The sequence below is a fragment of the Adiantum capillus-veneris genome, chromosome 27 (assembly GCF_014529385.1).
Source record: "Adiantum capillus-veneris isolate H3 chromosome 27, ASM1452938v2, whole genome shotgun sequence".
NCBI lineage: Eukaryota > Viridiplantae > Streptophyta > Polypodiopsida > Polypodiales > Pteridaceae > Adiantum > Adiantum capillus-veneris.
Window position 1 is genome coordinate 75,488,682 of NC_140957.1, and position 12,375 is coordinate 75,501,056.

General features: G+C 42.1%; 1 protein-coding gene across 1 annotated transcript; it reads right to left on the reverse strand.

Annotated features, from left to right (window-relative positions):
- Positions 1–7,840: 7,840 nt before the first annotated feature.
- LOC147422210 (uncharacterized) lies at positions 7,841–11,500 on the reverse strand. The gene is made up of 7 exons (XM_086502896.1): positions 11,279–11,500; positions 11,033–11,147; positions 10,757–10,851; positions 10,556–10,667; positions 9,858–9,982; positions 8,804–8,874; positions 7,841–8,502 (listed from the first exon to the last, which is right to left on the reverse strand). The coding sequence occupies exons 1-7, from the start codon at positions 11,384–11,386 to the stop codon at positions 8,418–8,420; spliced, it is 711 nt and encodes a 236-aa protein (XP_086359022.1). The 5' UTR covers positions 11,387–11,500; the 3' UTR covers positions 7,841–8,417.
- Positions 11,501–12,375: the final 875 nt, after the last annotated feature.

A 12,375-nucleotide genomic window follows, 5' to 3' on the forward strand; every position in this document is an offset into this window, starting at 1 on the left:
GATGAGTGTGACCAATGATATCCTGATTCATCAGGGTATGACATATACTGCTTATTCTAGTGGTATGGACACTAGAATAGGTAGTATGTGGATGACGGCAGGCATAACCAATGTGTCTAATTTTATGGATTTTTCTTTTATTATTTGATACAGATTTCTAATCATTGTTTTTGACAAGTATTGTTTGCAGATTTTTATCTTCGCAACTGAGGACAGTTGCTTTCCAATGGAGAGGTATGTTATAGAATTGACATTTTATTATTTATTGCAGTTGACAGGTGGAAAAGACTAGACCAGGCTTGGACTATGCAAATGGATTTGTATATCATGTACATTTTATTATTCAAGTGCTCTTTTATGAGTTGGGCCATTTATGACCGGCCGACCAATTTGTAACCAATTTGACCATTCAAGAAATCTATAAAACAAATACGTGCAAGAGGGAAATGGTCACTCTTGCACGGGGGGAGATTGTACCCAGTGCTTGTGTATTCTTCTCTTCTCTCCTCTCCTTCCCTCGCCGTGCCAAGCGTAGCACTCCGCTCCCGGAGGTGCGCCTGCGCATGTTCTCTTCCTCTCTCTCTCTCTCACTCTGTCTCTCTCTGTTCGTGTATCTCGCGATTATGCGTCTACAGGGTCGGCAGGTATGTAGATTTATTCATTTATCTCTTGCTATGTGCTATTTTGAGTATTTTGAAGGCCTGTCTACGCTCCCGGTTGTAGCATACACAAGGTTGTAAAGTAGCCAATCCGTGAATCCGGGTTTGAGTCAAACGCCTAGAGATGGCCTAAAGTACTCTTTTCACACGAAACCTCATTCTAAAGGGATCTATCATGCATCAATGCACGAGAATAAGTGCTCGGGGGGTAATATGTAATCATGTTAATGTATAACGTGAGTTCGATAGGAGGGGTTTTAAAATGCAAAATTTCTAAGCAATTTAACAGAGATACATTAAAATAAGGGGGTTTTATATTCAATTTTCAAAAACTTTCCTAAAATAAGGGGTCATTTTATTCAGTCAGATATGTTAAAAGAGGGGTTTTTTTAATGCCCTACGAATGCATGTTATATAGGGGAGTACTGAATGGTGAACACCCCAAGAATAAGTGATCTACTCCCCCTCAACAAAATATGGAAGAGACAATGGCCAGAAGAATGTTGGCAGAAAGTGATGGAGAACATCTGGAAGTCAAAGTGGCCGTAGTTTATGAAGATATTTTTGTGGAAGGTGATGTGGGATGCTCTACCAACCAACGGGCGTCCGATCATTGCTAGGGGTGCAAAATAGCTAGTGAAGATCTCGCCCACCGTTTCATGGAATGCCAGGCGATCAGAGACTTGGTAGGGAGAATATGCAAGTGGATCCAAAGGACATGGTAAATCAGGTTCTTTAGACTGATCTGTTCCTTTGTGGTAGGAAGATGGAAAACCCTGCTTTGCTTATCTGCACTCAAACTGTCCGATACTTCTTCCACCATATATGGCAGGCAAGGAACCATCGTGTGTTTGAGGGAGACCTTCATGTAGCAAGCTTCTCAGACATTTTACAAGCGAGCAGAGTGATGATATATACGTTCCGAAGCAAGCAAGACTTGTGAGAGTGGTCTAGGGCTACCCATGTCATGTTGTCAACCTACGAGAAGTATTAGCCTCGGTGAGAGGCGATAGACATCCATTTTGTAATCTCCATCACCGCGAAGATCAGCTAGAGCTTGAAGCTGTTTTGTAAATTCCATTGTGTGCTTAATACAACCCACTTACAAATTGTGAGTTTTGCCAAAAGCAAAAACAAAGAATTAAACTAAAATGTAAACCCGCAACGTAAAGCATAAAACTTAAAGCGAATCTACACTCTAAGCCAAATCATAGAGCGTAAATGGTAACTTAATAATGCAAACCCTAAAATTGAATCGAAATCCCAAACCTAAGCTTGCTAGCATAAACTTAAAATCAAATTTACAGTATCCAAACTTAACTCGTAAACCGTGAAACAAATTCAAACTAAAAATTGAATTCAAGAAGGCAAACGCATGCAAACACAAACCTAAACCATACATAATTTTAAGTCTAAACCGGATGTGTACAAAAGTCTATTATTGTAAGGGTGCAAAAATCTATTACCAAACATTTTCGAAGTCTTTTACCATACGTGCCCAAAAATCTATTACTAGATGTTTCCAAAAGACTATTACCATCGTACTGAAGGGACATACTTTACCTGGGTCCCTTCAACACCCATTAATTAAGTAACCACATAGATTCCGCGCCAATCTCCCAAATCAAAAAGGAAAAGGGCCCAGTTGCACCCTTGGACGGGTGCTCTCTTCGCCACCAACGCAGTCTACGTCTGCCCCAGCTCCACCCTTGAACCTCAGCTCAAGGGTTGTCGCCCTGCTCAAATCCAAATTGCAATGCGCGACAGAGACTACCCGACCAACTCTTGTTGTGTGTGCTCGCGAGAGGCCTATCTGGAGACCCGGAGGACTATGATCGTCGTTCACCACATCACGTAGTAGAGAGAGAGAGAGAGAGAGAGAGAGAGAGAGAGGGGTCTCTAGCTTCCACTGCTTCTGCACCATCGTCCCCTCTTTGCAGTTGGCGTTCTCGCCATCGCTCTCTCTTTCTCCACGTCTCGAAGAAATGGTCATGCGTCATGCAGACTGACGTGCTTGCGAAACCTAGACAGGGATGGAGCACTTTTATCTATACTAAAGAACACAAACCTACAAAAAAAACCTAAATTGTAATCTTAGAAATAAATTTATAATTTAAACCTAATTCTAACATACAATTTAATTTAAAATGTAACCTTAAACTAAAAACCTACAACCTGGTTCTCAACATACAATTGTAATTGTAAAATAACCCTACAACCTACACTTGAATCTAAAACCCATGAAACCTTAAATTTAGAACTATATTAGCGTAAATTTAAACTGCATACTTAAACCTACCCATAAACCTAAAGCCAAACCGTAAACCTAACTTAGACTTACAATTGAAATTTAACTTTATACCTAATGACAGAAACATAAACCTAAACTTACAATCAAAATTTAACTCTATACTGAATGACGAAAATATAAACTTATAATCGGAACTATAAACTTAATTTTGAAGTTACGTCTTAATTCAAAATTTTAAAGCACAAACCTTAAACAAAAAGCTTAGCTTAGATATAAATCAAACAACGTAAACCCTAAATCTATATTCAATTTTTAAACTTAAATAGATAAACACACATTGCTAGCTTAAATAGATCAAAACAAGATTGCAGCTTGTTTTAGTTTATTTTTTCTCTTCTAAAGCATTGACATGGACATCGATTTCATAGTCGATATGTGCAATGAGCATATCGATGTAAATAATTTTAATTTTTTTAATTTGCGATAAGGCGCATTGAATTATATTAGAGAGAAAATAAGATATTACAAGCGGGGTAGGCAAGGAGGCCTACAGGGATAATGACAACAAAAGAGCGGTGAACTGTTACTGTAGTACTACACAAAAAACATGTGGCTAATGATCATAGATACAAAGATATAAAGTTCATCCAGCATTGGGGAAGACATTGAGGGTAGGAGTTGATATAAATATTTTAGTTGAAAAGATTAATTGATAGCTTGAAGAGCCTCTAGTACTAGTAGTGTTTGAAAAAATTTACATGTCTATACTAGTATAGATATATATATCTATACTAGTATGAAAGGGGGAGGGATTCCGCCCCCCTGCCACATGGCAGCTTCTCCTTGCTCCGTCAAGTGCATTCTGAAGACGCCTGACGGCACAAGGATAGAGAGAGAGAGAGAGAGAGAGGTGCTCCTGAGTCCTACAGGCTACCAGTTTCGGGCTGCGGGTCCTCCCTTCCGTTTGACTAACTCCAACCTGCGCTGCCCTCAGCACATACGGGCCTGCGAGCCACCTCCTACTGCCCACCAATTCTCTCTCTGAGTCCAAGTTGCCGGCAATCTGAATGGATGGGTCTTCATGGCCTCCTCAGCCTACACTCCGGCATGGTGATCTCTCTCTCTCTCTCTCTCTCTCTCTCTCTCTCTCTCTCTCTCTCTCTCTCTCTCTCTTCAATATAAGTGGAATTTGGTTCCAGCCATAACTGCACGGACCCTTTCAGGATGCGTCGTTGCAGGATATTAAGCTGAGACACATCTTCATGGCCTCCTCAACCGGCATGGTGATGAGCTGTTCGGGAAATTTCATCTTTACAAACATACATTTCTAAGAGAAAATTTTAGAAAATTAGGTGATTCTCTCTCTCTCTCTCTCTCTCTCTCTCTCTCTCTCTCTCTCTCTCTCTCTCTCTCTCTCTCTCTCTCTCTCTCTCTCTCTCTCTCTCCCTCTCTTTAATATTGGTTCCAGGCATATAAACTGCACACACCCTAGCATGCGACCCAGTGTGCGGGAAAAATCATTTTTCCAAACATACCCTTTCAGACTCCGCCGCTGCTTATTATATGTCACTCTCACTGCGGCTATGGCTACACATGCTCTATTGAGCTGCTATAGCCTGCGACCCAGTGTTCGAGAAAAATCATTTTTCCAAACATTCTATTGAGCTGTTGTAACCTTTGGGGCCTGTGAGGCTCTTACACCAAGCAAGTCATGGTTTTAAAATAGAGGACGTCGCACGCAAGAGGCCGATACCCAACACCCGTTCGTTGGTATTAGCATATTGCCGTTCTGAGGGCTCTTTTCAACGATGCCCAGTGTGTGCTTTGCCTCGGCTGCAAGATGACCCTAGGACTGCCAATTGTTTTTTCTACTTCCTATCTACAATGTTGTCTCATGGAGTGCATTGGTTATGTTGAACAAGGTCAAGGTCAGGAAGCTCAACGCTATTTTCAGGAGATGCAGAGAGACGGCATTTGATGTTGATATGGGAAAAAATTTCACAACGATATTATTAGTTAGGGGTTGAGAGAAAATAACATGCTTGGCATTGACTTGGTCGACATGTATGCCAAATATGTCAAATATGGTCGACTTCATAAAGCACAAAAAGTGCTTGAGGAGCTTCCTGTTTGGGATGTCGTCTCTTGGAATGCGAAGGGAGGGTGTCTTTCTAGATGCAATCAACAGAGCAGCACCAAGAAAGCAGCAATATCCATTACACAAGCAAACATAGAGGGGAAGAGCACATTGCCTTGGTCAACATGTATGCCAAATGTGGTGCACTTTTGATAAAGCACAAAAAGTGCTTGAGGAGCTTCCTATTCGGGACATTGTCTCTTGGAATGCACTAGCTGTGGGATATACCTAAAAGCTCTGGGCTATTTTTGGTGGATGCTAAGTGCGGGTGTCTTTTCGTGGATGCCAAGTGAGGGTGTCCCTCTAGATGCAATCAATAAAGCAGCCCCAAGAAAGCAAAAAATATCCAGTAGATATGCAAACATGAAGGGGAAGAGTGTAACAAGTCCTTGGCCAAGAAGCTCTCGGTTGTTTTTGGTGGAAGCCAAGTGAGGGTGTCTCTCCAAATGCAATCAGCAAAGCAGTGCCAAGAAAGCAGTAATATTTACTACACAAATGAACATGGAGGGGAAGAGTGCACTGCCTTGGTCGATATGTATGCCAAATACAATGTGCTTTGTAAAACACAAAAAGTGCTTGAGGACTTCCTATCTAGGATGTTGTCCCTTGGAATGCATTGGTTATGGGAATGCCCAACTTGGGCAAGTAGCTCTAGGCTATTTTTGGCAGATGCCAAGCGAGGGTATCTCTCCTATCTGCAATGTTGTCGCATGGAGTGCATTGATTATGTCGAACAGGGTCAAGGTCAGGAAGCTCGACCCTATTTTCAGGAGATGTAGAGACGGCATTTGATGTTGATATGGGAAAAAATTTCACAATGATATTGTTAGTCAGGGGTTGAGAGAAAATATCATGCTTGGCATTGACTTGGTCGACATGTATGCCAAATATGTCAAATATGGTTGACTTCATAAAGAACAAAAAGTGCCTGAGGAGCTTCCTATTTGGGATGTTGTCTCTTGCAATGCCAAAGGAGGGTGTCTTTCTAGATGCAATCAGCAGAGCAACACCAAGAAGCAGCAAAATATCCACCACACAAGAAAACATGGAGGGGAAGAGAGCACTGCCTTGGTCGACATGTATGCCAAATGTGGTGTACTTTCAATAAAGCACAAAAAGTGCTTGAGGAGCTTCCTATTCGGGATGTTGTCTCGTGGAATGCACTGACTGTGCGATATGCCCAACTTGGCCAAGAAGCTGTAGGCTATTTTTGGTGGATGCCAAGTGAGGGTGTCTCTCTAGATGCAATCAATAAAGCATCCCCAAGAAAGCAACAATATCCACTAGATATGCAAACATGGAGGGAAGAGCTCTAGGTTGTTTTTGGTGGAAGCCAAGTGAGGGTGTCTCTCCAAATGCAATCAACAAAGCAGTGCCAAGAAAGTAGTAATATTCACTAAACAAGTGAACATGGAGGGGAAGAGCGCACTGCCTTGGTCTATATGTATGCCAAATACGGTGTGCTTTGTAAAACACAAATAGTGCTCGAGGAGCTTCCTATCTAGGATGTTGTCTCTTGGAATGCATTGTTGTGGGATATGCCCAACTTGGCCAAGTAGCTCTGGGCTATTTTTGGCAGATGCCAAGCGAGGGTATCTCTCCCAATGTAATTAGCAGAGGATCCCTAAGAAAGTTGTAATATCCACGCACTACACAAGCAAACATGGAGGGAAAGAGCGTAGTAGGTTCTCGACAAGATTTCTTTCCAGGGGTACACAACCCATCGATGGAAACAGAGAGGTGAGAGGGAGTAAGTTCCATTCCCCAACTCCTAAACTGCATGTAGTCCTTACACACTTGCAATACCTAGTGCTTGGATCATTTTGCAACATTATTCCATGCAATGGAAAATTGCCATGTGCTATTGTAAGGGACATCGACAACAACCACATAGCACCACAAAACCACATTTGGTTGGTCGGCATGTTATGTGCCATTACAATGACCTTTCTTGCATTGATCCTATAATTGAATCATTGCTTGCAATCTCTATCCATAGTGAAGTGTGCTATGTCTACCTTCTCTATCATGAAAAACTAAGGATACTCACTGTGTGTGTGTGTGTGTGTGTGCGCGCGCACGCGCAGATGGGTGCATGTCAAGCTACATTGATTCTTTTAGTGGAAGAAGAGCATGCCGCGTGGACAAACAAAATATTCTCAAGAAATCAAAAGGCCAACAACTTCATGTGATTTCAAGGTGATCTGTGTGTGTTTGTGTGTGAACACGCATATATAGATTCACATTTTCGTGTCAATGCGTGTGTCAAAGGTCCACTTGTAGCCAAAGCTTGAATTTCTCTAGAGGAAACCAAGGACAAGGTAATGGAACCTCCGCATCGGCTAGAACTTTCGCTCAAAAACAACCATTGGAGCCTCTATAATTTGTGCTTCCTATATCCTAGAGAGAGAGAGAGAGAGAGAGAGAGAGAGAGAGAGAGAGAGATTACTTTTCTTGATTTGTTTTTATGAAATTTTTCAAGAGCAGGAGGTTTGAAGGTAAGAGGGGCAATGCCGCTGCCGAAGGCGGCGCCCTTTTACTAGTGCAAAATAAAAACTCCCATTAATCAAGGTAGCCTCCAAGGCATATGCATCATTGATGTGCAAAGTCACTTTTGCGGCAAATGCGTGACATAAATATTATATTCGGTTCTTTAGCAAGACCATATTACTACACATGCTAAACCACATGAGACCTTAATACAAACTAGAAGGTATTTTCTTATAAGCTTCATTGCTAATTTATAAGAATTTTTATTCCATCCCATGCTATGCCTTTTGTTTGGTCAGAAATTGTTTGCTATAAACCATAACATCCACAACCAAGGGGATATATATGCTATATAATTTTCATCATGTGCATGGTTTTAGGTTGTTTTAGGCTTCACAAACTCCTTAGCATGGGTACAACTTACCACCCAAGCACTCAGGATAGCCTTAACGACAGGCCTTTACAAAGTGTGGTTAGTGTCATTTAGCTTACATTGAGTACTACATGCCTTGAATTGAGCATGTGATGTTTCATTTATACATCTATCTTGTGTTTGGTAGATAGGCCCCTTTGCGCATTTGTCGAATAAGGCTGCTATCAATTTGCATGTGGATCATGCAATTTAATTAAGTGAGTTACATGTGAATATAGCCAACTTTCTCCATATTGGCTTCAGGTTTCTGCTCACAATTAGCCACCAACTTATGTTTATGCAAACAAAATCCACAAAGCAATCACACTACTGATAAATGCCTTCTAGGAGCATTAAATTTATAAAGTGGAGCATTAAATTTATATAATAGCTACATAAAAGTGACTTGAGGGGAAGCATTGTCAGGGATTAGCCATAATATGACTCTAATCAACAATCATGATTCTATCATGAAATTCCATGAGTTGGGATAGAAGCACCTTCCACATGGGTAGTATCAACTTTCTTCAAAACATTTTGCATGTAGACTTTCCTGTAAATTTTTGAAGTATATATAATAAGATATCTTACAATTTAAGCAATACCAGAAAAATATGCTCACATGGAGATGAGGGGCTTCGTAAGTGCAAAGGAATATCGAATCTTTAAGAAGATTGCATAACCACAATTATATATGAAGTTTTTGTAGCCATGCATCAACCACAAAGTAACCATATCTGGACTCTCGGAGCTTTTGCAAATTTTAGATAGCCACACAATCCTTTATTATATCACAACTCGTCTTGATATGATTTGATGCATGAATATACAATAACAAACACTTTCTACCATACCTTGCTTGCATATTGTCAGCTGGTCTCTCATGTTGAGTCCAACATGGTAGCCCCTTGAACAATCGCATTGCCTGTACTCCTCAAAAGAAAACAATTGGGAATTAGGTCAAACGATATACAGAGTAGTTTTGGGATATACACCATACTGTTGCAGGTGATCAATGTAATAATAACTCACGTAGAATTTTTGTTTTTCCAATATTGGTTGTACTTAGGCATGGGCTTGCAAATATATGAGTGCATGCTACATGGAATGTTTCATCTTTCCACACTAATTATGGACTAACAAGTGTACACCCAAATGGTACTACAACATGAAGTTTCAAGAGCACCCTTGAGGCATATCATTTGACAATTCCATGTGGCATACCATTAAGTTAGAGCCCCATCTTTACATGAAATAAAAATAAGCTTAGCAGATAAATCAAGGTTTTATATGTATGGATATATTTGGTGTCCCTGCGTGGTTGGCCCATCACTTTCGTTTTCTTGGCAATCTATCATAGTACAATTGTGAGTTAGTGGTAAGTTTGATCCTTTGACAAGATAGACTAGTGTGGTTGGCAGCCTTCGGTTGCTTCTCTCTCTCTCTCTCTCACACTCTCTCTCTCTCTCTCTCTTACAGGCGCTCAGATCACCCGTATCTCGCCGGAGCTGTAGGTGCACAGAGGCCGGATGAAACTCATTCCACCGCGTGTGTGTGTGTGTTTTTTTTTTTTTTGGTTTTTTGGGGGGGGGGGGGGGGGGGGGGGGGGGGGGGGGATCCCTCCCCTTTTATAATAGTATAGATAGTATAGATTCACGTTCCACCTACCAAAATAACATTTGATCACTCGTAAGCTTACCTCTTTTCATGTGTTTAAGTTTAGGAAAAGTAGTTATATAGAAGTTAGGGAAAGAGCTTAGAAGTTAGAGAAGAGAAAGCTAGGGTGATTGGGAAGACAGTTTCATTTGTCTGACAGTGTTCTTTTTAAGAATTAGACTCTAAAGCACCTTTCATGGTCAAAGTATGCTGCCTAGTCCATGGATGGTAAAACAATGGGCAACATTTCACCTTGGCATGGTTGTTAGCATCTAGAGTGAAGCGGTGGTACATCCCTGGAGGTAAAACGACAAGGTCCCCCTTCTCTATTCGAAAGCGAATCCATTTTTCGTCATGGTCACGAATGTCCCAATACCCTGGAAAATGAAAATGGGCTATCAATTAATTTGTGAAATGACAGAGACTGAGCGGTTAGTGCGTACCAAAATTGTTTTTGGGGGAATATGGTGTAGAGATTGAATCGATCCAAGCGCGTATAATCCTATAACAAAGTGGCATGTGGTGTTGTATATAGGAGATAAGCACTTCACAAGAAGATTTAGTCTTTTCAAGTGTTTTTCATACAATGAATAACATCATGAGCTTATGTGGGGGAGGTGCCGCATACCTAGCTAGGTACGATTGGGGACAGGGTACCGCCAACCCGGTGGGGAGATAAGCACTTCACAAGAAGATTTACTCTTTTCCAGTGTTTTTCATACAATGAATAACATCATGAGCTTCTGCTCGAGAGGCACCATATACCTAGCTAGGTACGCTTGGGGGCAGGGGACCCCCAGCCCCCGGTCCCCTGCCCCCCCACCGGGCCGGGGCTGGGGGTCCCCTGTCCCCAATCGTACCTAGCTAGGTATGCGGCACCTCCCTCGCATAAGCTCATGACGTTGAAGTAAGTCACAATGCGAGAATTCCAAAACTTCTTGTGAGCTTACCACCACCTTCCAGCAAGAATCTGATCTCCTCATCGGCATGCAAATGTTCTGTGAAGAAACGATTCACTTTCTCTTCGTAGTCAGCCATGCTGGGGTCCATTGTGACGATATCCTGGGCCAGAGTAATAAGCTGATTATTGTACTATTTAAATATGCCAGCAATTCTATCTATTCACATCAGTAAAGTTAAGTAAATTTAACCCAGTAATTGTAGCCCCGCTCCTTCTTGATTGTCTCAAGCATCTCATTCTTCTCCCATTTATCAGCATCCAGCCGCCATATCATCATGCCCAGCTCTACAGGCGATGCATGTCAGGTAATTAGCGTTGTGAAATTAACCATTTAGCTGCTGCAACGTGGCATAGAGTTGGGCAAGCAGTTCCTGGTGGTACTCATCGTTATTCATCACACTATGTATTTATCCTGTTTTCTACAAATTAAGGCTAAGCCTTCTTATTCTGACAAAGCCAACAGTACCATCGAGATGCTGGCGTGGCACAGGCCGATTGGGTGTGAATTTGTGAGGGAGCTTAGGATCTTCGTCGGAGGGGTTAAAGTACCAGGCCTCCACCATCGACACCGGGATATTCACCTGCTTCCCAACAACAGAAGCTGAGAGAGAGAGAGAGAGAGAGAGAGAGGGCTGGGGGCGGCCTGCGTGCGCGCGCATGTCTGTGTGTGTGTGTGTGTGTGTGTGTGAGAGAGAGAGAGAGAGAGAGAGACCTCGCAGCACAAAGCACTCTCATTAGCGTCCTCACAAGTCTGTTGAGGGTTAAAAGCCTTGCTGTTGATAGCCTGATGAGATGGAGCACCAAGCTGCATACCCTCCATAGCTAAGATTTGCTGAGCGAGACAGGGAGAGAGAAATTCGGCGCAGACACCCACCTTGCTCGAAGGGCTCAAGACCAGACTATATTGACAAGTGAGTAGAGCTGGATCGACTACCCAGCCAAGGTGGCGAGCTTGTGGGGAGTTTTATGTGTGCGTTTTTTGAATTATTGAGCATGCGTGCGTGTGTATGAGTGTGAGAGAGACACGTGGAGAGAGAGAGAGAGAGAGAGAGAGGTTGGTTGGTTGTGTGTGTGTGTGTCTGAGAGAGAGAGTGAGAGAGAGCATGCAGTGATGTGCGCCGTGTGGACAGAGGAGGAATCTTGGGGGCTTAGTGTGATTCACGCCGAATCACGCGTGTAATCTTTCACACACTTCCCATCATATGAAGTTGGTGCTCCCTCTAATACTCTCATACTAAGCCCTCTTCTTCCCACAATTTGATTTTTATTTTCAAAGGGTAAAAAACATTAAAGCTAAGGTCAGGCCTGGAACTTTATTTATTACATGCATGTGCTCTTCTACAACTTTTGCACCAATCATCACTCGAGATCTCTCTATCAGCGCCAATTTGCAATGAATGTCAGCCCACATTCCTAATTCTCTCCGCCATCCCTTTGCATATCTTCCACCTTCACCTTTAGACCTTTGAAAAAGTGGTCTTTTTGTCCCTTAAAATAAAACACCTTGATGATTCCCTACCGTGAACCAGTTTAATCTTGTCTTGCAAAAATTAATTGCTTAATGGTTGTCACGACTCATAACATGAAGAGCCAATGTAGAGAATACTTAAATGTTTACAAGTTTAATTTGGTGTTTTGTGTGTGCGTGGGGAGAATAGAAAGGCAAGTGTGGAGTATGATGTGCGTTGATAGGGACTCATCAGCTGGTTATTAAAAGGGGCCCATCTCTAATGAACCCAGGATGAGCTGTAAAGGCCAAGGGGGAACACCCCCCCGCCCCCCCAACCCCAATTTTATAAGGCCCGGTTC

Bases quoted from the DNA above. Each gene is read 5' to 3' on its own strand.
- LOC147422210 (XM_086502896.1), bottom strand. From the start codon at position 11,386: ATGGAGGGTATGCAGCTTGGTGCTCCATCTCATCAGGCTATCAACAGC. The intron at 10,852-11,032 runs GTACTGTTGGCT...CATCGCCTGTAG, and splicing joins GCCACGCCAGCATCTCGATG to AGCTGGGCATGATGATATGG. The intron at 10,668-10,756 runs GTTAAATTTACT...ACTCTGGCCCAG, and splicing joins AGCGGGGCTACAATTACTGG to GATATCGTCACAATGGACCC.